Below are 26037 nucleotides of genomic sequence, written 5' to 3' on the forward strand. Positions count from 1 at the left end.
TTTCTCTTTCAATATTGGTATTTTTTGATGTAGCAATAAGCTGCCATCGCTTTGTAAGTCCGGTAAAATTTTCACATTTGGTAAAGTGTATGGTGGAAGTTGTGAGACTTCCGTCACTCGTCTGTCATTGTCGCTTGGCTTCGTGAGGCACTCGAAGTCTTCGGTTTGTACGCTGACTTCGATGTGCCGGGCTTGGAGTTTTTTGAGCACTTGCCACAACTCGGTTTGTACGTGTTAGCTGCTCCACAGCCATAACAAAAGACTCTTCGGTCTGATACGCAATCCTGGTATCGGTGTCCTTCCTTACGGCAATTCCAACATACCAAGGATAGAGCTTCTATGTCTAACTCGCTTTCGCATTCTGACTCAATACTCTGAGTTTGACAATCTACAAACTCTGCGACTTCACGTCTAAATGGTGTCCTTTTAACGTAGCCGTGAGACTTTTGGACATCGTCCAAAAAGGTTTCGCGTCGACGGCATATCTCCCTCAAATCTGACACAGTTTTTACGTCTACATTTAACAGCTCATGCCGTATTTCAGGCCTTAAATTGTTTTTAAGGACGCGAACGACCTTCAGAGTAGACCACGGCACTTCTAACTGATCTATTAACACAGATAAGCCTTCGTAAAAACTGTCAAACGACTCATTCGGTTTCTGTTTTCTGTTTCTAATAAGCTCCTCTATGTCACAATCGTCTCGTGCGATTTTGAACTGTGATCGCAAGGCTGCGCACAATTCTTCCCATTTCACATCATAGACGCTTTTGTGGTAACGCCAATAGAATTCGAGGGCCTTGCCTTCGAAAAGTACGCTAGCATGCTTACATAGAACAACAAAATTCCCGCCTAAGGTCTGATGTGTGAGTGCCTCTGCTCTATATATAAAATTGTCAACGGATACTCCTGTTCCAGAGAATTTCATTTTCCAACCATTTAATACTTGCACTACCTTGTCTGGCCTATTTAATAGGTCGGATACATGCGACATTGGAGTGCCAGAATTGATCCTTGCAGAGTCAGCATTGAAGTTTTGCTCTCTGACATACTCAGGCCTACTTTCCATTCTCTGCCCTGTTGGAGGTGTGCTGGTTCTAGCATCGCTATTTGCTGGAGTCGCGATCAACCTTTGCACACTATCTACGACCGAACTCTGAATTAGTTCGGCCATCCTCTCGGAGAGAGTAGTGAGCAATCTTCTCTCCATAGCGAGCAAGGAAAGAGCATTCACGGATTCAGGATTCTCTGAATCACTTACGCGTATGTTCGATCTCATTTGCGATGTGCTAGCAACGTCATCCGTCACTGAATCGCTACTCCGCTCTTCTGCCTGACGGCTTTTAGACTGTGAGCGAGTTTGCAACCCTTGAGTATTCGATGGCTCAACTGGCCTGGATTGCACTTGACAAACTGGGCATTTGTCCTTCGTTTTAAAATGCAATTCTATGCACTTTTTGTGAAACTCGTGGTTGCATGCGGTTCTATACGCCTCTGCAACGGACTTAATTTCCTTTTTGCATAAAGGACATGAAGCGATAGGCAAGCCCATTGCTCCCTTGTTCGGCGATCGAGCAACACTCATTTTTCAAAGGGAACGAAACAAACTATAGAGCTAATAAATGTTTCCAGAGTCGATCTTAATCGAAAATTATCAACAGAAGAAAAAACCAAAAATTTACTAACCAACGAACAATGTATATAAACAAAAAAAAAATAAATAAATAAATAATAAAAATTAAAAAAAATACAAAAATGGTACTATTCAAAGGAACCAAAAATAACGTAGAGATATAAAGAAATAATTCATAAATATTTTTAGCCGATAACAAAGCCTGACAACCACATATCGTAGGGTAATTTCATTCACTACCAAAATTCTCAAAAAAAAAAAAGAAAAAAATAGAAATAGTGTATTAAATGTATTTTCCATCAAAATTAGACCTGATTTACGGACAACAAAGCAGTTTACAATACTTTTGTTGTATTCCAGCAAATCAGAGAAGCCTAATTCCTAAGAAGAAGAATTTCAAATTTAGGTATTCCTCAGTCATTCGTGGTTGTAGCATTTTCCAATTAAAATGTCTACATATTCCAAGCCGTCTGACATAAAGAACATTAAAATTTGAACCGTTTCACCAATAATGAGGAATAAATTAAACGGGCCAAATAACCAACCGTAGTTGAATTTATTTGTATTTCCTCATACAAATAAATTCCGCATTATTGGCAAATTCAATAATTAGAAACGAAAATTCGAAAGAAGAAGAATTCAATTTTGGATATTCTTCAGTCATTCGAGGTTGCAAAATTTTCTAAACAAAATATTTACACATTCCATTCGACTGACATGAAGAACATCAAAATTTGTGCTGTTTCACCAATACTGAAAATTAATTTAAATGGGCCAAAATAATCTACCGTAGTTGAATTATTTTGTATTTCCTCATAAAAATAAATACTCCATTATTGGCAAGTACAAGAATTACAAGGGAAAATTCCTACACAACTTTTCCTTTTCGGCCTGCTTCACCAATGATGAAAACCAATTTAAATGGGCCAAATAACCAACCGTGGTTGAATTTATTTGTATTCCTCATAAAAATATATACTTCATCATTGGCAAATACAAAAAATTAAAAGGGGAAAATTCCAATCCAACTTTTTCTTTTTGGCCAAAAAGGAACTGAATGTGTATTCCTTCTTGTAATCCATAACAAATTTGAGATAAAGTCGAATTTTTGAAACGAAATGAATGAAAAAGAAAATGAATGAAAAGAAGATAAAAAGATTTTAGAGTACGATATTTGAATTTAACCGAGAGTCTTAATGAGTATTTACTGTACTCACTAAGGCCCTACACGTTGGGCGCCACTTTTCTTAATTAATAATAATTAATTATAACTGTAACGTGCAACGAGAAGAAGCACAAGGCGACAGGGCTATCGGCATTTGCGGGGCACGCTTTAGAGTCCGGCTCTAGCTCGTCGGCTTTGGGGGTGGTGGTCTTGCTTATGCCAATAGCCCTTTCTTCGCTGCTCATTATTATTAATTTAAGATCAGAAATTGAGCGTGCTGCGACGAAGAAGGGATTGCTAGAAAACTAGCCGGAAAGAGAAGGAAGATCCAAAAATGTCTCAAAAAAAAAATAGAAAAAAAAACAAAGAGAGAACAAAAGAGAGAGAGAGAGACAGAAAGAGAGAGAAAGAGAGAGCGAGAATTGAGGCAGGCCATCACAGCTGTTAAGTGATGAAGTCCCCTCCCAACCTATGATCACAGCATCAGAGTATGGCTCTGGTGATCCCTTTTAACCCTACGACAGTGGTGTCGCTGGCTTGTTTCGGCTAAATAAAAAGTGAATTATTTCATGGTATACAATATTTAATTAATGATAGATATTAAACAATATGGCATTATAAATAAAAATAGTACAAAATGATCAATAATACCACAAGAGGATAGTTGCAATATTTCTTTTAAAGTTTCTTTTAAATATATAATGTATTTTAATTTCAGTGCTTTGTATTATTTCATGTATCAAATTTTAAACTTCGATTTAATTTTGTAATTTATCTTCAAACCTTTTTTTTATAATATTTAATAGTTTTTAAATTTTTTCGTATGCTTTTCTATAAATTTATATTTCGTGTTTGTACAATGTAAATCGAGGTGAAAGTATAAAGTGTGTGTTTCGCAATAAAAAAAAAACTCACCAACAGAACTCCTGCGGCGGCGATCGATCTCCGACGAAGGCGTGCTGGAACAGTGCTAAATTAAATAAAAAAATACAACTTTCACCGAAACACTTCATATTGTACCTACGCGAAACTGGTACTAGTTATTCAATATAATTTGCATACGTTTTAATTTTTGTTTTAATTTTGATATTTCATAACTTGGCACTGATTTTCATAACTTATTTGTTTAATTTAATTTAATATAATAATTTTCGTTTAGGCATTTTGCCTTCTAAGCTTTTAGCTGTTTTGTTTTATATTTTAAATTTTTTTGTAACTTGTGCACTTCACATTCAACAATTGTTTTAAATTCTAAATTCTCATGGCTCTACAATTTCTTATTTAATTTCAACTATTTCATTTATATTTGTACATTTGTTTTGTTTAATTCTTGTAGCGCTTCAATTTTTTTTATTTGTTGTTTTACAATATTTTAGCGCTTTTATTTTTAATTGAATGTGGCACAATACATGTTCTAATTTTAACTTTTTATTTTTATTTTTTTTATCAACAAAACAGCTGCGCTAATTCCTTTTGATTCTAAATCATTTTATCTTTTAACTTTTGAACTTAACTTTTAACTTTTACTTTCTTTTTTGTGCAATTTTGAAATTCTGCAATTGCAGTAGCGCTTTACTATTAATTTGAAATTTTAACTAATTTTGTGAACAAATGCACTTTCAATTTTTAAATAATTTCAACTTTTAACTTTGTATCGTATTCATTTTTTTAAACAATTTTAACTAAATTAAATTAAATTTAATTATTTTAATTTTTTAATATTTCTGTGCATTTTTTTTCTTGCGATTTGGCAATATTAAATTTCTTAACTTGTTTTATTTTTGCTCGTACTGAGCGGCGCTACACTGTTGAGCTTTTAATCTATCGTATTGTTTCACTAATTTTTCGTTTTAAACAGTGTAGCGCTTCATTTTAAACTTTTCAGATTTGCTTTTAAATTCTCATAAATTCACTTTAACACACACACACTATATATGTAAGCGATCTGGTCGCTGATAATCAGGAGTAACGATGAGATGAGATGATAAAGATGAGATGAGATGATAAAAGATGAGATGAGATGATGAAAAAGATGCTGGTGATGATTAAAGTTGAGGTCGACGACGCAGATGCTGGCCAAGAAGTCGCAGGGGTGCTGCGCTGGCGGCTCGAGCAGAGATGCGCTCGCTGGTGCTTTGCTGGCCGCTAGTGCGGCAGCCAAGATGGCGCTCAGTGGCGCTCCGCTGGCCGCTGACGCGGTAGCCAAGAAGACGCGCACTGGCGCTCCGCTGGCCGCTATGCGGCGGCAAAGGTGGCGCTAAGGGCGCTCCGCTGGCCGCTATGCGGCGGCAAAGGTGGCGCTAAGGGCGCTCCGCTGGCCGCTGACGCGGTAGCCAAGAAGACGCGCACTGGCGCTCCGCTGGCCGCTATGCGGCGGCAAAGGTGGCGCTAAGGGCGCTCCGCTGGCCGCTATGCGGCGGCAAAGGTGGCGCTAAGGGCGCTCCGCTGGCCGTTATGCGGCGGCAAAGGTTGCGCAACGGGCGCTCCGCTGGCCGCTATGCACGCAACGGCGGCGCTAAGGGTGCTCCGCTGGCCACTATGCGCGCAAAGGTGGCGCTAAGGACGCTTAGCTAGCTGCTATGTGCCGCAATGAGAGCACTTTGGCGCGCTTTACTGGCCGCTAGGGCGGCGACAAAGATGGCGCTTAGTAGCGCTCCGCCGGCCGCTAGCTTAGGCACTGTCACGCTCAAAAAGAGCCAAACCAAAAGCAGAAAATTTCGAAAACGACCTGTGTAAACGACAACAATAAGTAAAGAACACCTACCAGAATCTATTACTATTTATTCTTACCAAGTATCAAATGCACTAAGAGAATTCTAACCTCTAGTGTCTTGTGGTATAAATTTTTACACCAACCAATATGCGTCTATGCACGCTGCCGGTCACCAGAAAAGTGCTTTGACCGGAACCAGCCTAGCTTAAGCTAGCTGCGCATGCGCGTGGTGACACAAACGTCAAAGCTGAGCTTCCCAGTGCAACTCGCTAAACGTCAAATGAGCTTTTCAGCGCAGCTGATGCACTACTTAAAGCTCGGCTTTACAGCGCAGCTGATGCACTTAAAGCTGCGCCCTTGGTTGAAATTTAACTTGCATACTTTTAGGAGCTACTTGCAACAACATGAACCTTGGCTTAAACTCAGCAGACTTTTAGGCCGAATTCAATACATGTTGCTGTAGGCGCCGTTACAAAGTGAAATGCCTGCAAGGCGAAAATCCAATGAAATTTAAGAGCAATCACAACAATTGAGTGCAACTGACAAAAACCTACTGACAACAAACAAGAAGAGGCAGCAAAAACAAAAACAAGAACAAGAATAAGAACTAAGATGGAAAAAAGGCCAAACTAAAACTAAACTCATTTAACTTTTGCCGTATTTTGTTGGCATTTTACCTTGACCAGCAGCAGTAGCAGCGCCAACAATAGCTACAATATACATATAGGAACAGCAACAGGGAGAGACAAACAAAACTGTTATCAAAATGTCATTCATTCAAATATGTTAGCAAGGGGGCCAAGGATCGTTGGTTGCTTCTCGTTGTGCCTGCTGCTAGTTTTAAGCTATTGTTGATTCTCTCTCATTACATTCGCTGTTTTGTCTCGCCTTGCGCCTCTTTTTTGCAGTTCCCACCACCGACATCAACAACAACAGCGCATCCTCCACAGTCGTCATGGTCGCGGTCACGCCGAGCAGCATCAGTTCCACATCGAGCAGCAGCAGCAGCATCAGCAGCACTGAATCTGTGCTGGAGCAACAGCTACAAGGTAAGTTTATCTCTCTTTCTCTCCCAGTTTAATGCAACCAAACAATACCCGGCTCTATTTGCAAAATTGTTTATAGGCCAATGCCTGCTCGACGGTCTTTGGGTGCCCGAGATGTCGGTGCAATGCGAGAAGCAGGCAAGCTGCCGAGCCATCCAGCGCACTGGCCACTGTTGTCCCGATTATAAATGCGGTAAGTTTCTCCCTCTTCTCCTGTCTAACGGTTATGCAAATAGCCGCGGCTGCAGTTTTTTGAACACCCGCTAGAGAAAGGATAAAAGCGGCGATATAGCCATGTTTGCTTATCCGTCTGCCCGTCCGTCTGATGGTACAAACACCTCGATCTCAGTGATTATAAAAGCTAACGGTTTGAAACTTGCAGAGAATACTTATTAATGATAAACACAGCTAAAGAATTACCTCAAGACTTCTAACAGAGCAGAGAATCAATAAAATTTTACATTTTAGAACATAGAATATGTAGAAAAATCTGAAATGATTAGTAAAGTAGAAAGAACAAATTTCACGATGTGTAAAACAAAATGTTTTATGAACATATGAATAAACATATTTATACATATATTTAATGGAGGGAATAGAAAAACTCAAAAACATTAGCAAAATGTAAAGAACGCATGCAGACATTTTTGTTGAACATTAGAATAAACATATTCTTAAGGGCTGCTGAGAATTCATGAACTATCAGAAAACTCCAAAGCAAAAAATGCAAAAATATAAAAAAATATAATTTTTAGCACGTAATAAGAATACAACAATTCAACAAACATAAGAAAAATGTAAAGCAATAAACGCACTTAACAATTTAAAAAGCAAAAACTATAAATAATTCATAATTAATATTTTTGTTTTGTCAAAAGTGACAAACAGGTATCTCACAGTTGCGCATTCCCCATTTTAAATCTAACATTTTGAGTGCCACTTTCATTTCATTGTTGTGTGCTTTGCAGATTGCGAAAAAGATGGCAAAACTTATGCGAATGGTTATAAATTGGTTGATCCGGATACGCCCTGCACCGTCTGCTACTGCAAAGGTGAGTTTAAAGATCCTTTTCAAACTCAAACCTTTCACTGACTTTCCGCTATGACTTTTCTCTATGAAGGTGGCGAGATTGTGTGCAGCTCTGTGACCTGCTTCCGGCGTGACGATTGCATGCCCAAATACGTGCCAGGACGCTGTTGTCCCGAGTACGACAATTGTCCCAGTAAGTGCCTTGAGTTTACACACACCCGAAATTATAGCTAATTAGTAACATCAACTCTGTGTTCTATAGTACTCGACAACAATCCATCGTTGGGCGAAACAAGCAGCGCACCATCGACAACCACAAGTCCTGTGGCGCCTGTGGCACCGCCAGCTGGTTTCAATTGGAACATTACGATTAAGGAGATAACCAAACCGACAGAGATACGCATCACCGACAATCAAAAGGCAAAGCCGATATTCACACGCAAAACGCAGACAACCGAGGCGCCAACAGCAGCCGCAGGCAGCAGCACTTTGGCAACGACAACCTCAAGTGTCGTTGAGAGCAGCTCGGCAACAGCAGCAACCACTGAGGCAACAGCAACAACTCCAACAGCAGCAGCAGGTGTCAGCAATGCAGCAACAGCAATGCCAGCAATTGACGTCGCAGCAACACCAACGACAAGTTTTGTGCTTAGCCAAGACACAAACCCAAAAGCACTTCCAGTCAACAACAGCAGCAGCAGCAGCAGCGAAAGCTTAAAGCTCATTGCTTCGGTTAGCTACAAAGAGCAACAGCAACAGCCGCTGGTTGCTTATAATGCTGATGATCCCAGTAAAGTGAACATCAAAAGAGAGTACACCACAGAGGGAGCAGATGCTGCTTCCTATGGCCTGAGCTCCACTTTTATACAGAACGGTTTTCGCGATGCTCTGGTGGATAATGGCGCTGTCAATGCTGAGCTTGAGCCCGATACAGCGGGCAGTGATAACATCTATCATATTATATCCACCACAGAGGGACCAAGCGGCAGCAGCAGTAGCACAGAGCGACAACTGAGCACCGAATCGACATCAACTCAGAGCGACTTGAGCTCCACTTATGCCTATGAGAACAGCACAGCAGAGTTGGAAGTGAGCACAGAAGGTTTGCCAGCGAGCAGCAGTGAAACTCCCGTCGCCAGCTCCACACATTCGCTGCATCACATGGAGGAGGAGGATGTGCCACAAGTGGAATCGAATCCCGCATATCCATCGCTGCCCGAGGATGATTTTAGTCTGCGTGATGTGAACTTTCCGCTCGTTGAGCTCGAGGACATTGTGGAGGCGGACAACAAGGATGAGCAGCGCAGCATTGTGAGTCCGTTTGAGCGGGACAACAAGCGCAGCAAAGTGGTCACCGATGCTCCCATCGCCTTGGAGACAAATGGCAGCGGCAATGGCAGCGGCAGCGGCAGCGGTGACATGGAGTTGTATCAGCCGCTGCCCTCGCCCAGCGAGCAGCTGCAAGCTCAGGTGCCGCTGATGTATAGCGCCGAGGATAGTTCCGCAGAGCTGGGCAAGATTAGGCGCAATCACAGCCAACATGAGACCAGTGCCGAGCTGGAAAGTGGCAGTGGAAGTGGCAGCGGCGAGTTGCGCGAACCAACAACGCCCAGGACACGCTATGTGCCCGTGCAGGACATTGATGAGCTGGGCTCGGGCGCTGGTCCTGTGCAGAGCACTGCCCAGGATCCCAAGGCCGATGCCGAGAGCCTCAAGCTCAACGAGAGTCAGGAGCAATCCTCGCCAGATGTTGCTGCCAAGTCGTCAGCGCGTGCTGAGAAGAGTTTCGTGGAACTGAGCAGCCTGGGAGCGGGGGGAGCGGCACTGCGTCCCGACAGACTCTTTTTGCAGCAAATATACTGAGAGGAGGCTGGCAGCAGACAACAAATCATTTTTGGTGTATATACAAACTATAACACATAGCAGAACTGTAATTAATTTAAAGAAATTAATTAATCGCAATTACAGCTCTTCAAAAATAACTTATAGAGTTGAGCAAAAAAAAAAAACAAAAATAACTAACAATAAATAACAGCAACAGCAACGTGAGCAAAAAGTCTTAAGTTTAAGTAGCGCAAGCAAAGTAAGAAAAAATTCATCATTCCCATAGACTGCAAATTAAATGTTTGAAAATCGAAAAGAAAACAAAAATTACTCAAGCGATATGCGAATTACAATTTGAATTTATGTATACTTAAGTTAAGTACTAATGCCTAAATAATTAGCAACAATTAAAAAGGACAAGACGAAGGAAACCGTTTAACTAAATGCTGGGCTCCCCAAATGCAATAACTAAATAATTCTATATATCTAGGGATATACACAGATATATATGTTTATTTTATTTGTCAACTACTCGTATTTGCACCAAGTGTGTTAAATAATTGCCTAGTTGTATTTTTATTTATTCTCATATAAATAACCAAACATTTTTACTACTTTAAGCAAACAAAACAGTCTTCAACAAAAAAGAAAAACACAAAAAAAAATCATTTCTCATTGCCACACCCATAAAGACACACATCAAGCGCCCACAAGATGAAATTCTAAACATTTTATTTAACTATGATTTTATTTAATATTTAATTTATTGCATATAATCAAACATATCCATTTTTTGCTCTAGTGATGTTTGTTTTTTTAATTTATGCAAATTATATAGTCCTGTTCGATGATTTGAAAAGCTTTTAAGTTTAGACTGAGTATTGAAAGTTTTAATTTAAAGCAACTACTTTAATTATATAATTTATAAACAATTACCATAAAACATCTAAACAAATAATTTGCGAAATTATATTATATATTTGCACACAACTAATTAATGGAAAAGTGTCAAAAGTGCAGTCATTTTTTAGTTGTTTAAGTGAGCGAAAAAGAAAAAAATGAAACTTATAAATAAAACATATGAAACTATAATTTATTTAAGTGCGCAAACGTTTAGCTCTATGTAAAGCATTAAATATTTGCACAATTATTTTTAAAAAGTGAAAAATCTAAAATGAAAATTACTTTAACTAGCGTAAATTTAGTATCAAGTTCATTTTCATGTGTACGAATAATAATAAAAACCATTATGAATAGTAATAAAATTCAAATGTATTTTTACTTCCATTTTAGGGGGGAATATGCTAAACTGATTTAAAAGGTCTCTCTTGCTGTCAGTGTATTTTTAGGGTATTATAAAAGGGTGTAAGAGGGTATTATAAGTTTGTGCCTGGATACCAATCAGGTATATTCTGAATGTAGTACTATATCAATATTCCAAATATAACCTTTGGTATATTTTTAGTATTTTGTACTTTGTATTTTGAGTATTAAATTGGAATATTTTTAAATTAAAATCACACTGTTTTGCTTTTACTCAAAATGGGTAGCAGGTATCTCACAGTCGAGTGTGCTCGACTTCTATTAAGTTGAAATAGTTGACATAATTTAACCAAGAGTATTTCAACTTCGGCGTCTCAAAAAATTGTATCTCGTTTCATTTGTAAAGAGCGAGGTTGCTGTAAGGTGAGGATGATATGGGTACATCTGCTGGCCAGCTGTCCTAGCAACAATTGCGCAATGGCCGCACCTACAATAACATGACTTCTCATTAAATATGCAAGTGCATGCGGCGGCAATTACCAAGAAATTAAATGAACAAAACGTAGACAACAAATATCACGACAACAGAAACGGCAACAGCAACAGCAACGACAACGACAATTGTTGCATCACAGCAGCAACATCAAAAGTTGCCAAAACAACGGCAACAGCGAGAGAGCGAGATACCACAAAAAACAACTCAGGTTACCCGCAGGCAACAACATTTAACAAAAAAAAAATTATATATTGAACTGTAATGTACAATTGAATACAACAACAACAATTGTATGAAGAAGCGAAAAAAAAGTAAGTTGCGTCTTATGTAACAAGGTTGAGGAGCTGCAAGCGAACTTTTGATTAATTTTGTATGCGCCACGGGATCTTTGGCGGGAGAAAGTCTTCGGTTTCGTCTTCAGTCTTCAGTCTGCAGTCTTGAGTCTTCGGTCTTCGGTCTTTGGATTAGACGCCAAACAAGCACAGCAAACACTTTCGATTAGAGGAGCCCAACTGGTTTGGAGGAGCAACACTTTCGCTTTCAAATCAAAAGCAAAAACTCAATTTCAAATACTTAAATAATTTGTTGTGTTTTATTGTTTTTGTTTTGTTTTTTTTTTTTAGGTTTTTTTGTGTTTTGTGTGAAACTTAACAAAAATGCAAATTCAAATCAAAAACTAATTATGATTTATGATGTTGAATATGAGTGTGGCAACATTTTTAGTTGCGTCCAATTTGATCAACCTGCGATTGCAGATTGTTTATCACCTCTGAGGGCACAGTATCGCCCAAGATGTCGAACAGATTGATGCGCTGATTGCCGGGAATCTGCTCGTAGGCGCCCAACTCAATGCCCTCCTGCACATTCTGGATCTGTGCATCCTTGGGAATGAGTAGCGTCTGCTGTGCCTGTCTAATGGCCTCATTTGTGTAAGCGGCGCCATCGCGTGTCTGTGGCATGCAACGCACGCTCTCGGCCAGCAACAGCACAGCGAACAGTGAACACAGCGCAAAGAATTTCATTTTGTTTTTGGAGGGAATTTGTTTGATTTCGATTGCTGTAAATACGATGCACACGTTCAATTTTTTGTATTTCTTTTTGATTTTGTTGAAAGGTATTTCACTCGTTGGTCGTTGTCTTACCTGGCGCGTGTGGTTTGTTGTAATGCTTCGGCTGCGCAGGCGCCATGCGCATTTTATAAGCTGTGCAGCTATCGCTGGAAGTCTTCGAGCTGAGCTGCGCCTGGAAAGCTCAGCAAACATTTCGCTTGTTCATTTCTGGTTTTCGTAGTAGTCACAATAAAAACAAAAAATATATATATACGAAGAGCTAACCATTGCATGGATTGTAGCTTTTTGCCTTCTCCGACCCATAAAAGTTGATTATTTTTAGAGCAGGCAAATCATAAAATTATTATTGTAGATTTGTCCACTTTTTGGCTGCGAAGGTTAAACAACAAACAGCAAAAAACGAAAATAACAGAAATGTCAAGAGGCGCTTAACCTTCCACACAGCACACAAAACTTCCAGTCAAGTGACAAAAGTGGTTGATCAGGTGCCCCTCAATTGTAGGCATTGCTATCTGGTTCATTAATGACCGCGACCAGGCAGGCCAGTATTAATAAACTTTTAACAATTGCGCGCGCGCGTCATGAAGAGCCAAATTGTAAATTGCCAGCTAACCATGGTCTTTTACATTTCGTATTTTTATTTTTGTATTTTTGCGTAAGCCGACAGCAGCTGACACCAAAAGTAGCGAAATAACAAAATACCCAAATGCATAAATATTGACTGCGCTCAAATTTGTATGTACGACAGCGCAGCATATCAAAATTAATTATTAAACCATTAATAATAGATATTTATTATGCTTTGCAACGTTTACGTAAGTGGCTTACGATTAACTCGTGGCTTGTAATTTAAGTGATTGTAAAAAAAAAAAAATTATTTTGGTATTTTGAACTGCAATTTAAATTCAAAAATCGATACTATTTTATAACGGTCATCGTAATACGCGTGACAAGTTGGCAGCCCACTTTATTTAAATTTATCGCTATCCGCCACAATTTATGTAAGCCGATTACTTTTACGATATTTTGCATTATTTTTTTTTATTTTATTATTTTTATTATAATTTTTGAACACATATAAAAGAAAAGTAATGTGAGAAAATCGAATTTTTATTTTCATTTTAAAATCAAATATTAAAATATTGGAAATCGATTAAAATTCAAAGAATCGATAACACATTGCATCGCTGATTTTTACCATCTCTAACTATTTGTGGCCAGCACAATTATTTAGCGAGTTTCGTATTTAAATAAATAATTTATAAATTGAAAACAAACTCATTAGTTTTAAAAATTCCACAATACCTTTGTGGTAAGTGTGTTTTGCAAGTCAATAAAAAACTGTGCAGCTGAGTGAGTGTGCAACAACCAAAAAAAAAACCACAAAAAACGCCGCATTCAAAACGCACGTGTGCCACAATAAGCAACAACATGGAAGCAGAGAACGGCGAGGGGCAGGTGCAAGTACACCTGAAGACCAAACAAGAACAGTGAGTTAACAAATGTGAATTAATTTTAAGCGTTACTAATATTAATTATAATTGCAGTTATGCTGTACCCGATGTGCCATATGCGATTGAGGGAAGCGTTGCTACAAACGAGTTAAACATATTCCTGAATGCGTTGCTGCAAAAGCAGGGCAGCGATGGCGTTGACTTTGATTTCCTTGTGTTCGACGAATATCTGCGCGGTCGCTTGTGCGATCATTTGCGCGAGAAGGCTATCAGCTTTGAGGATGCTATTGAAATTGAGTATGTGGAACGTTTTCCTGCTCCAGAGCCGCAGGATTGTCTGTTGCATGACGACTGGGTCTCAGCAGTTAAGGCACGCGATAAATGGATTTTAACTGGTTGCTACGACAATACCATTAACATCTGGACTAATAAAGGCAAGCATAAGCTCACTATTCCCGGACATACGGCGCCCATCAAGGCAGTGGATTGGATCTCATTGGATGAGCAATATGGACGCTTTGTGTCCAGCTCACAGGATCAAACGGCTATGTTATGGCAATGGAACATTGACTCGAATGCAGTCGAATGCATTTCGGTATGCAAGGGACACGAACGTGGCGTGGATAGCGTCAGCGTAAGTCCAGATGGACAGCGCTTTGCTACTGGCTCATGGGATACCATGTTAAAGCTGTGGTCCGCTGAGCTGGAAGACAGCGCCGAGGGAACATCGAAGCGTGCCAAAGAGAGCGGTGTTAGAGTGAGTAAACAACAGCATTAACTCTGTTATCAGTTACTAACGAACTTCTATTCCAGACACCCAAATTAACGCTGCAAGGACATCGGGAGAGCATCTCGGCAGTACAATGGATAGATGGTCAGACACTGCTCACTGGCAGCTGGGATCACACGCTCAAGGTGTGGGATCTGAATTTAGAGGGCATCAAGACCGAAATATCCACCAACAAGTCGATATTCGATGCCAGCTACTCCAGTTTGAATAAGCTCATTGTTACCGCATCCGCGGACAAGAACTTGCGTCTTTATGACTCGCGCACAAACCGTAAGTTTAAAATTCTATTATATTTAACAAAATTCATATAATGCATAGATTTGGAACGAAATCATTGAAATCTTTGACTTCTACCATACTAATAATTTAATAAATTTAAAATCTTAATCATTATTTTTGAGCACAACAATTAATTATAATGTTAAATGTATTCAATTACGAAAAACATTAATAACAACAAAATAATCACCATTATTCCATAATTTACTTTTTTGCAGAGGGCTCTGTGGTGCGCAACACGTACTTGGGTCACAATGCTTGGGTGCAAGCGGTCATGTGGTCGACCACGGAAGAGTTTTTGTTCGTGTCGGGCGCCTATGATAACCAGAACAAGCTGTGGGACTGCAGAAGTCCCAAGGCGCCGCTTTATGATCTGCTTGGACATGGAGAAAAGGTTCTGGACATTGACTGGTCGAATCCCAAATATATAGTTTCTGGTGGCTCCGATAACACAGTGCGCGTGTTCAAGTCGAAAAAAGCAAATGTAGAACACATGGAGACTAAATGAACCCACACACATTTTTTGACATTATACAATTATTAATAGTGTAATAATATAAGCGCCAAACGCATAAGTTTAAATAAAATGTACATTTTTTCTCTGCTCCACATCGAATTGTTATCGAAAAACTTCTTTTGACTGCTCGTGTCATGCCGTGCCGTTTCGTGCTAGCCTACCGGCGATATATTGCACACACGCGCTGTGCGTAACTATCGATAACATACGCAAAAAAACACTGCATCGATATTAGTTGAACAACAACAAAAACCATCAAAAGCGGCCGACCGCTTGTCTGCTGCCTGTCCCGACAAAAACGAATCGCCACAAAACTTGATCAATTTGTGCAAATTTCAATGAAGTTACAAAAAGAATACTGAAAAAATCAAATAAGCATACGGCGACGTAAAAGTTGAAAGTGCATAAGTGTTTGGACAACGGCACGCCGAACAAAGAACAGCAAAAAACAACGCGGCCAAACTGTGTGAAAGAGCGAAAGACGGTGAGACTGGGCGAGTGAGAGCGACAGAGAGAGAGCGCGCGAGGGAGAGTGGGTGATAGAGAGAGAGAGAGAGAGAGCGACACACAGAGGCAGAGGGAGCCGAATATAATTTTGCAGTGTTTTCGCGACGTAAAAGTAATCAAATAATTTTTATTGCAAAAAAAGGTGCGTGTTGTACACATTAATACACCGTTGTGCAGTTCTTTGTCTTTGTCTCTAAATTCACAAAGTGTTCTTGTATTTATTTCAAAAATTGTGCAATCATGCGATTGGCAAACGGCAAAATAGCCGCAGTCGCTGCTACTGCTGCGGCAATCGAAGTCAGCAGCGTTTTACAAATGTCTGCGAGACAAGCTGATTGATTTTTTAACTGCAACCGCGTGTGCAAGCAAACAAATTGATGTGACGCTAAAATTAAACGCTGAATCAAATTGGCGTTTAGGGCTTCGCTTTGTCACGGCCAATGGCAAACTCCAAACGCTCTGCCGCTGTCGCAGTCGCCTTCTGCTGCTGCAGCAGCGTTTGCCAAAATGGCCGCTTTGCCTCTGCGCCGCTCTCTGCGCGCTCCGATGATTAAATTTAATCCGATGGGGCTTTAAAAGTATAGATTGTAGCATGAGACATTTTGTTGTTTGGTGAGGGGGAAGGTGGCTCTCAATTTTGCAAATTGGCTGCTGGCTGTTTCATTATATTATTTTTGTCACGCAGTAAAACGGGTCAAGGACCTGCGGCCAGTGTCGACCTAGCTGGTTCGCGTCGTTGATGAACTGCCAGTGCTGTCCTAGTTCATGCCAGCTTAACTGTCAATGTTGCCCTAGCTGATTTATCACATAAGATGTACCAGTGTTGTTCATGTTCATGTTACCTGAACTGGCATCAGTGTTGGTCTAAATGGTTCATTGGTTCGTTTGATGCTTTAGTTCCAATGCAAATGATCAGATCGAAACAATAATTATTTATCGCCTTATCGACACTTGTTAACTTAACGATTTTATAGTTAATCGGCAAGGACATTTGAAATTAAAATTAATTAACACTCTTCTTTCTTTTTTTTTTTTTGTTGCAGCCTTCCCAGGAACTGCGATAAGCAAATTGTAAAAACAAAAACTGAAAAGACTGTAAGCTAGCGTTATGTCTTCAACTCCAGCAACGGCGTCTGGCGCCGGCAGCAGCGCCACCAGCTCGAGCGTTGCAGCCACATCCAGCGCCACCAGCTCCACGAGCAGCACTGCCTCGCAAAGCAATCAAAGCACAGCCGCTAACACGCCAGTCCGTGGACGTGGAGGCGCTAATACGAACGGTGGCACAGCTGGTGGCACTGCCTCGGGCAGCAATAATTCCACGTCAACGGCGACCAGCGATGAGCCACGCAAGGATACTAAATCAACGCCAAGAATATCGAAAGCGTTGGGTACATCCGCCAAACGTATACAAAAGGAATTGGCTGAAATCACATTAGATCCGCCGCCCAATTGCAGTGCCGGGCCCAAGGGCGATAATCTCTATGAGTGGGTATCGACAATTTTGGGACCACCTGGTTCGGTGTATGAGGGTGGCGTCTTCTTTCTGGACATACACTTTTCACCGGAGTATCCATTCAAACCGCCCAAAGTCACGTTTCGCACACGCATCTATCACTGCAATATCAATAGTCAGGGCGTCATTTGTCTGGACATCTTGAAGGACAATTGGTCGCCAGCGTTGACCATATCAAAAGTTTTACTGTCGATTTGTTCCCTGCTCACAGATTGTAATCCTGGTAAGCATGACTATCCAATCCCACTCTATTTTATATTAAATTTGTATTTCAAATTGCAGCTGATCCTTTGGTTGGCAGCATTGCCACGCAATATTTGCAAAATCGTGAAGAGCACGATCGAATTGCGCGTCTTTGGACAAAGCGGTGAGTACGCCACATCTCTATAAGTAAAGTATAATAATAAATTAATCGTTCTCTCTCATTTTTTAATAGGTACGCAACATGATGCGCAAGTCTTAGCATTACACACGTACCACAAGCTGCAACAAGTAACGAAAATTCGCAAATTATAAATATAAATATTAAAGTACGCTAACTATTAACTTAACAACAAACAAACTCACACACACAACCCAGCAAACAAAAGAGATGAACGAACTTCTACAATAACCGTCAAACCATATAAAAATAATCTCTTTATAATTGATATTTTCCACACCAAGACAACACACATTTCTATAAACTAAAAAGTGAAAAAAATGTGTTCAATACATTTTGTTCTGTTTCTATTTCGAGCCAAACAAGAACACTAGAAATTAACACACACACAGACAGACAGGAAATAATAAACATTAATCAACGCATCATGAAACTGCACATTGGCATATAAACTAATCAACTCTACATAAATAAATAAGTATAAATACAATTAGTTTACATTACGAGTATATCTGTACAGTGTTAAGTCAAAATGGAGCTAAACGATTAACAACAAAGCCTATTTTAGTAAATATACTTATTAACACAGACATCAACAACCACTTTAACAACAAACAAACAAAATCGTCAGGGCGGCAAACAAAATTTTCAATTAATTAAACTCGCCAAAATTTACAAATTGAAATTCTTGACTTAGGAGGAACTCAACAAAAAAAAAAATTGAAAAACAAAAAAAGACTCGATGTATAAACGAAATTACAATTAATGTATACAAAACAAATTAAGACAAACTCTATTTTCCAAATTGAACACTTTTGTTATTTATAAAAAAAATGTATTAAGTTCTCTTTTGTTTTAATGTGATATCCGTGTACGTCAAATTTGGTCCCTTTTGTCTCTATTCTCGTGCTGTAAAAATTGTGTATTAATAAATAATTGAATACGGTATCAAGAAATGCGCAAAAACCCATTTGCGACATTTGCGTCGTATTTTAACAACAAATAAAATGCGCAGACAACAAAACAAAACGAAAAAACATCAAAGCTACATACATACAAAGTAAAACCAAGAAATATATAAAACAAAAAAAAAAACTTCCTATTATTTTGTAGTTTTAATGACTCAATAACGAAAAACAAAACAAAAAAAAGATAGAAATAAACGCTAAGAGTTTATGAACATGAGAAAAACTTTGAATAAAAACGAAATAAAGGAAATTATTTAAAAATGTAAAATGTAAAAGCCTGTAAAATTGTTTTCCTTTCCCTTTTTTAAAGTAATCGTTTTATTTGTTTTTTTATTGTTTTATTTTTATATATTTGTGTTTATGTATATAATTGTTTATATAAAATATGTTTGACATTCATTATTTGTAACTAAATCGGATCATACGGAGCACATAGCACAACAAAATCAACTCCACTCCAAACTTATAGATACATGCCATTGACCAGAAAATCGGCCTCCTGTGAATAGGGCGTCTTGCCACCCAAACGTCGTGCTCGTCTTCCAACAGTTCGCATGCGACAACCAATTAAAATGGCCAACGCTGCGGTCACCAGGAGACCCAGCGACAAGGACAACACGGCGCCACCAGGACGCTCCGAGTGTCCATCGTGATCCCGGAACTCTAGCGCCAGATTCTCGTGTATCATCTTGTACTGCTCGTGAACGGGAGCAACGGGCACTGGAAGCGCTGCTGGCTGTTGTTGATTGTTCTGTTCCAGCGCCAGCTCAATGGGATCTTTGCCGCCCGCCTTCGCCTTGGCTTTCTTATGCTTGCGCTGGGTTTAAGAAAAAAGAAACTTTAAGATCGAGAACTTTTGACTTTGAAATCGCTTTTCAAGTCACCTTTTTGGGCGCCTCTGTGGACTTTTCATCGTCGTAGTCATCGTAATCCTCATCAGCTGGCTGATTTTTGGGCGCTGCGTTCAGCACTGGCAGCATGGATTGCTGTGGTGCAAGCGGTGCTGCTGCTGCCGCTGCTGGAGGAGGAGCAGCTGCAACATAGCCTTGACTTTGCTGCTGCTGCTGCTGCTGTTGTTGTTGTTGTGGCACAGCCATTTGAGCTGGCGGCCAGTTAATAGACGTTTGTTGAGGCACATTCACCACTTGTTGTTGTTGCTGTTGCTGTTGCTGCTGCGGTGGCGTCAGATAAATGCTCGTGCGTGGCAACGACATGCCATACAAAGAACCGCCGCCAAGTGCAACATTATTATTATTGCTGTTGCCGTTGTACACGGGCTGTGGTTGTGCTGCTGCTGCTGCCGCTGCGCCGGTTGCAGTTGCAACTTGGCCCTGAACCTGCCCCTGGGCATTAGTCGATTGCTGCTGCTGCTGTTGCAGTTGCAAGCCGCCTTTGTGATTGAATATGCGACTGTTGAGCTGCTCATCTGTTGAGGAAGTGAATGGTTAAACGCACAGCTAATTGAATTAATTGCAAGTAGTCACAGAAACCACAAAACATATACACTTGCCACACACCACACACTTGCCACACACACACACACAATGCTTCACTCACGCCTACCCACTAACGTACACACTCGTAAATCAATTCTGAGTGACGTGACTCCCATTACAACAATGAAAACTGATGGGTAATTGCCATTTTCCCAGCAAAAGCTTCTCAAGTGCCCGCAGCCAGCAATTGTTAACTGACCACAGCTGTAGTTGCTGCTGCTGTTGCAACTGATGCTGAAACTGGAGCTCAAGCTGATACTGAAGCCGATACTGATTAGTTGCGTGCTCTTTGGCTGGCAATTTATGTGCCACAAAAGACAACAATTGCTCTTTGTGTCTAGTTAGTGAGTCGCTTCCTATAGTCTTTATATAAATATTTTCAGCTACTTATATTGAACTTTTTCTTTTTTCCTGAAAGCTTGTCACTCAATTGTTCTTGAGTTGTGAAAGTAGAAATAGAATTTATTAGAATGTTACGAAAGTACTGCAGTGGAATTTATTAGAAGAGAATGAAGCTTAGTTTTATAATACTGATTAATTCAAATATGGGAAACGAATCCCCGGACATTATTTATTTATTAATTTTTAAAAAGGGCTTGTCTTTTAAGGGGAGTGTTTAAAAGGAAAATTAAAATTATGTTAAAAATTTAATGTGAACTAGATGGTATGAAAAGCAAATGTCCGTCATAAAAAATGATTGTGACTTCTACTCTATTAATTTTTAGGCAGACATGTTAAATTTCAAAAGCTCAAAACTTTTCTCAAATTTAAGAAAGTTAACGAAAAGTACCTTTCGACTTTTTTTAAAAGTGTGTTGAATCAAAAATGTTTTATTCTTTAAAATTTTTAAGAGAAAGTGTATTTGGATTTCATTGATGAAATTGCATTAGAATTAGAATTATAAATCTGTTTCTAACACAAAATATTATGGGATCATTATTCAACAGAAACTTAATTTAAAAATTAAAAGCATTTAGAGAGAAAAGAATATAATAAATTCACTAATCGGGTTTTAGTTGCTTTGGCTGGCAATCTGGTATAATGTGCACTCTATGGTATATTTTGAATGTCAAACATTTGGTATATTTTTATTGTTTTTGCGGTACATTCATTTGGTATATTTTTAAATGAATACCGTACTGTTTTGTTCTATTTAAAATGAGTAGTCGAGCACACTCGACTTTCTTATTTGTTTTTTTATATCAAATATTGAATTGGGAAACTAAACTGATCATAGCTTTAAATAGAGCACTATTATTTCATATGTTTATACTAGATCTTCAGGCATGACAAGTTATTCATTGCATATTCATATCGTCACTTACCCGTACTCAAAATCTCGCCTTGTGGTTGCTGTTGCTGCTGTTGCTGCTGTTGTTGCTGTGTCTCTGCAATCATTTTGCGATTAGCCCAAGCAGCCGCATCCTCACGATTATTAACCCTTGGCGGTGGTGGAGGCGGTGGCGGTGGTGGACCCAGCATAACAGTATGCTGTTGCTGTTGCAGCAATTGTTGCTGCTGCTGCTGTTGTTGCTGTTGTTGTGATTGCTGTGCAATTTGCAATTGCTGTTGAATGGGCGGCACTGACTGATATTGCTCGGCATTGTTGTTGTTGTTGTTGCTGTTGCCGTTCGCTTTGGTCGGCGCTGAAGCAACGGCATTGCACTGCAAGAGTTGGTCAACAAAATAAGTTAATGAGCTGTCGAAATGTGGTCACCCGTTGTTGAACTCACTTCCGGTCCCTCGTCGCTGCCATCTTCGCACTGCGGTATGCCATCGCAGGCATTGTAGACGGCAATGCATTCGCCCGAGTGGCAACTGAACTGAAAGCGACCACAATGCGCAACGGGAGCTGGGACAAAATTGGAAAGTAATTTACATTCGAAAATTTACATATAAATATAATGTATGTCAGTCGTACCACTTTGAGGGGGAATCACAACAGCGGTGACAGCAGCAGCCGCCTGTGACTGTGACTGTGCCACGCCCAGGGGCAAGAGAGCACTTGCTGTGGGTGGCAGAGCAGCAGCCAACAAATTGGGCTTGTCTCTCTGCACTTCCGGCTTCAGCTTGAGATTGCTCAGCTCCCATTCCTGCTGCGATATATTGTTGCTGGGAATGTGTGGCAACTGTGGCCGCGGTGTGCTTGCCACATCCATCGAGCTGCGAACCTGAGGCGTCAACACGGCGCTCGTATAGTTCGCATGCCGCGTAAACTTGCAGTGGAAATTCTCGGGTGGCCCGCACTCGAATAAATAACAATAGCCGCCAGATTTACGCTCAAAGATGTAAACATCACAGGCATCAGTTTCGCAACAGAGTCGCTCGCATTCCTCCAGCGTGTCCAACTCCAGACCCTGCAGATACTTGCCACCAATGGCCTGCGATTCGCCAGTGCGAATTATCGTATTTTTGTGCACATCAAAGTGACCTAGACCAATCAGTATTAGCATTAAATATAGAATTATGTTGAATATTTAATACCTATGCAGGACTCGAGATCCATGCGTTTGGTTAGATGATGCGTTGCTGTTGAGGCTGCCACCTCGGGTTGTGCCGCAGCTGCCACAAGTAGCTGCAACAGCTGCAGCGACAGCACCAGCTGCAGCAACATTTGAAAGGCGTTACAATTGTATTTTGTGGTTTAGCTTCGTTGACTTGGCTAATTGTTTAGGCTTCTTCTTCTTTTTCACAGCTCACTGAATCTGGAGTAATTCGGGGGCACGTTTCGATGGGGCGTGTGTTTTGGGGGGCTTGGCGTGTTTACAAAAATTTACACGCTTATTGATTTTTTTCCGCTTGCTAGCAAAGCCAGAAATGCGTAGTTTATATGAACTTTTCGATCACTACTTTTCCAGCAATAATGCAGAACACAAAACTTGAATTTAGCAAGAATTTATGCGAAATATTTTACTATTTTTATTGAGTTGCAAATAATAATTGGAAATTTGTTATTTTTTTGCTTTTGCGAGAACGAAACTTTGCTCAGCAGGTTGGGCCGAATGTAAACCAATGGAAAATGCCCAAAAATGAAAATCAAACAGCAGCAACCCTTAAAAGCAAAAGCTTCCTATGCAAAGCTCATAACAGCTGTGTGAGTCGAGTATTGGGGAAAGTTTGCTCTAAATAAGTAAAAGTATATTACAATTTTTAAATAGAAAAATGTTTATTTTATAATTTTGTAATTTATATAGAAACTTCTCTTATTTTTTGTATCATTATTATTCGGTTACATTCCAGTAAAAGCTGTCAAAGCTCGCGCTCTTTGACTTCCAGTGAACATATGTTAACCTTATGTTTGCCTTTCAACCCTAACCTTGCGGACCTTGCACATGCCAATGTAGCCCAAGAACAACAACAAATCACAGGATGTTTGCCACTGTCCTTTTTTTTCTGTTCGCTACCATCTTCCCAACTCCTTCCAACATTTTTAAGCAGACAGCATATTACAACAATGAAAATCAATAAAAGCTTTGCTAACTTGCTGCTGTTTTTTGTTCTTTTTGCAGGCTTTAATAATTTAGCTGCGGTTGAGGGTGGTTCTAGACACTAATAGATGGGTTTCATGGGTAGATTAGAGACACGTAGCTGGCTAGGTTGTGGATAAATATCGGAAGGTGTCATGGGAAATTACACATTGCAAATAAATTATTTAAAGTTGGTAGATTAAAAGATACAACAATTAATATATAAAAATATTTATATATTTTGTAATAAAGAAATTTATAAATATGAAAATATTTCTAGACACATATAAGAAATAAATATTAGAATTACACTACAGCTGATAAACCCTTTGAAGTTTATGATACTTTTTACTTAGCCCTGGTCTTTTTTGAACCCCGTTGCTGTGCTGAAAAATACACACACATGTACATACACATATACACATACACATATATGTACATGTGCCCTCTTCCCCTGCTGCATATACAGAAATATTTTGTAGCCGCAGCATAAGCCGAAAATGTCTATAAATAGCATCAGAGTCGAGACGTCTAAATTGCACACAGCAACAGCAGCCGCGTTTAACAGAGCGTATTAACAGCGCGCTGTTAGTTAACAGTGCTGCCGACGCTCTCTCCATGCAAAATGGCGACGCATGCGTCGCTGCAGGTGACACGACATTAAAGACTTCAACTTGAAGCAAACTTCAAAATGTTAATGAAAATAAAGCGATAAATGCAAAAAGGGTCGCTAACACGCCCACGCCCACACTCACACTACCCACACACACACACATCTGTACACCTACACACACATGTACACATACATTGTCGTAAACTACCCGCTGATGGGGAGACTGGCTGCGTTTATTAAAACACCCAGGCGTACATTGCACAAAAGCCACAACAACAACAGCAACAAAACTGCGACAAGCAGGAGGAGAACTGCAGCAACGACAACAATAACAACCCCTTTGGCAGCAGTAGCAGCAGCTCGGCAGCTCGGCAGCATTTGGGCCATAAAGTGGGCAAAACGTGAGCTTGGGAGTAGCGCAAGTAAAAAAAAAAGAAGCATTGCATACTTCAGGGGGCTGCACACTCCTACTGTGAGTCAAATGCCGCGCTGTGTGTTAGACACTGCTAAATGTCTATGTATGTGTGTGTGTGCACTCACAGTGCCAACTGCCAACAGCAGCAGCAGCAGCAACAAAAAAAGAACAGAATATACACAACAACAAAACAAACAACAACACGAAGGACTGCAAACGAGCGCTTTAAATTGCATGTTCAGTTTGGCAATTTTAATGCTTTCAATTTGCACTCCTGGGGGCAGAGTGAGGAAAGCGAAAAATACTTTGGAAACAGCTCGTGGCTGCCATGTCATTTTAGATTATAACAACAACAACAACAAGGACAGCAATGCACTCTGCATACAATTTTTAGCAGCTAAACATTGAGGTTACACACTTAATTGCTGCATAGTTTCGACTGGGTTTTAAAGCGTTTTATCGATTTTATTCGCTTTCAATTTTCATGCTGGAAAACGTAGAAAATTGCATTAAGTTCATTGCCTGTCTGCCTGCCTTCCACCCAAGGTACGAATGAAAAAAAAAAAGAAGAAAATCCAAAGCCAAAGAACGAGAAACGAAACTATTTCAAGTATCTGGGGGATACAAATTATTTTTCTATTTTATTTTCTGCTTTTTTTCGCCTCTTTTTTCTTGCTGTCTGCAAATGACATTTTTCTGGAGAAAAGTTTATGACTTGCATGATTACTATATAGCATTGCCTTAAAGCCTAGAGTGAATTCCAAATCGAAATTATGTTTGTTTCAAAGTCATTTGGCAGGACGCGACGAGACGACGTCTAGGCAACGTTCTAGAGTTCAATAGCATCGAAGTAATTCAAGAGAGAGTCGTAAAGACTCTGCTCGAGGGGGAGGCAAAGGGCAGGGGGCATATGTGCACGTGCAAGGCGCGAAATAATCGTAAATTTCTAGCATTTAACGAAATGGAAATTTTAGCAAAACCAACGACCAAAGATCTGTCTTCCCCCCTCGCATCTCTTTGCCTTGACTGGGGATGAAGTCGTCATCCTCCATTAACTGACAGATGTCGTTGTGAATCTCCAAAATGCCAGTCCAGGTGAGCAGCTGTCATCCCCCAAAAAGCTGTTGCTGTTGCTGTTGCGGCCTTGCCACAGCACAGTCGAAACCAGTTCTCGTCTTAACCAGAATATTTATTAGTAACTGGAGTCTGTTTTTGTTGCCGCTAAACAGTGGCCGACACAATTCATCTAAGCCGACTCGCTTGCTCGCTCGCTTGCTTGCTTATTTCAAAGTTTGAAAATAAAATAAATAACAATAAAAACAACAACAAAATATGAGCGCTGAATGAATGTTGTCCCAGGCGACAAGACACTGGAACAAATTGCCAACAAGACGCGCG

General features: G+C 40.0%; 5 protein-coding genes across 7 annotated transcripts in view; 3 read left to right on the forward strand and 2 right to left on the reverse strand.

Annotated features, from left to right (window-relative positions):
* LOC117563878 (uncharacterized) overlaps positions 1–9631 on the forward strand; it is a 49518-nt gene extending 39887 nt beyond the window's left edge. Inside the window, exons 3-7 of the mRNA XM_052002337.1 lie at positions 6418–6558; positions 6635–6748; positions 7524–7607; positions 7677–7778; positions 7848–9631. Of these exons, the coding sequence (XP_051858297.1) occupies positions 6465–6558; positions 6635–6748; positions 7524–7607; positions 7677–7778; positions 7848–9448 (1995 nt within the window). The 5' untranslated portion in view covers positions 6418–6464 and the 3' untranslated portion in view covers positions 9449–9631. The remainder of the gene's footprint in view (positions 1–6417; positions 6559–6634; positions 6749–7523; positions 7608–7676; positions 7779–7847) is intronic.
* Positions 9632–11738: 2107 nt separating this feature from the next.
* LOC117564650 (uncharacterized) lies at positions 11739–12413 on the reverse strand. The gene is made up of 2 exons (XM_034243511.2): positions 12311–12413; positions 11739–12225 (listed from the first exon to the last, which is right to left on the reverse strand). Exons 1-2 carry the CDS (start codon positions 12360–12362, stop codon positions 11888–11890), a joined length of 390 nt encoding a protein of 129 aa, XP_034099402.2. The 5' UTR covers positions 12363–12413; the 3' UTR covers positions 11739–11887.
* A 1025-nt stretch (positions 12414–13438) lies between these two features.
* Positions 13439–15372, forward strand: LOC117564458 (ribosome biogenesis protein WDR12 homolog). Its single transcript, XM_034243242.2, has 4 exons — positions 13439–13728; positions 13786–14449; positions 14506–14752; positions 14980–15372. The coding sequence occupies exons 1-4, from the start codon at positions 13670–13672 to the stop codon at positions 15267–15269; spliced, it is 1260 nt and encodes a 419-aa protein (XP_034099133.2). The 5' UTR covers positions 13439–13669; the 3' UTR covers positions 15270–15372.
* Positions 15373–15515: 143 nt separating this feature from the next.
* On the forward strand, positions 15516–18889 carry LOC117564459 (ubiquitin-conjugating enzyme E2-24 kDa). 3 transcript variants are annotated; one of them, XM_034243243.2, is made up of 4 exons: positions 15516–15762; positions 16829–17521; positions 17581–17665; positions 17735–18889. In XM_034243243.2, exons 2-4 carry the CDS (start codon positions 16894–16896, stop codon positions 17745–17747), a joined length of 726 nt encoding a protein of 241 aa, XP_034099134.2. In that variant the 5' UTR covers positions 15516–15762; positions 16829–16893; the 3' UTR covers positions 17748–18889. The 3 variants fall into 3 exon arrangements, with proteins under 3 accessions (XP_034099134.2, XP_051858309.1, XP_051858308.1); XM_052002348.1 differs by lacking the exon at positions 15516–15762 and adding an exon at positions 15780–15927; XM_052002349.1 differs by lacking the exon at positions 17735–18889 and having other exon boundaries at positions 17581–17669.
* Positions 18890–18979: 90 nt separating this feature from the next.
* LOC117565446 (protein bunched, class 2/F/G isoform) lies at positions 18980–23146 on the reverse strand. The gene is made up of 6 exons (XM_052002338.1): positions 22629–23146; positions 22066–22575; positions 21878–21996; positions 21470–21809; positions 19533–20074; positions 18980–19465 (listed from the first exon to the last, which is right to left on the reverse strand). Exons 1-6 carry the CDS (start codon positions 22756–22758, stop codon positions 19112–19114), a joined length of 1995 nt encoding a protein of 664 aa, XP_051858298.1. The 5' UTR covers positions 22759–23146; the 3' UTR covers positions 18980–19111.
* Between the last annotated feature and the right edge of the window lie 2891 nt (positions 23147–26037).

The sequence above is a fragment of the Drosophila albomicans genome, chromosome 2L, assembly GCF_009650485.2.
Source record: "Drosophila albomicans strain 15112-1751.03 chromosome 2L, ASM965048v2, whole genome shotgun sequence".
NCBI lineage: Eukaryota > Metazoa > Arthropoda > Insecta > Diptera > Drosophilidae > Drosophila > Drosophila albomicans.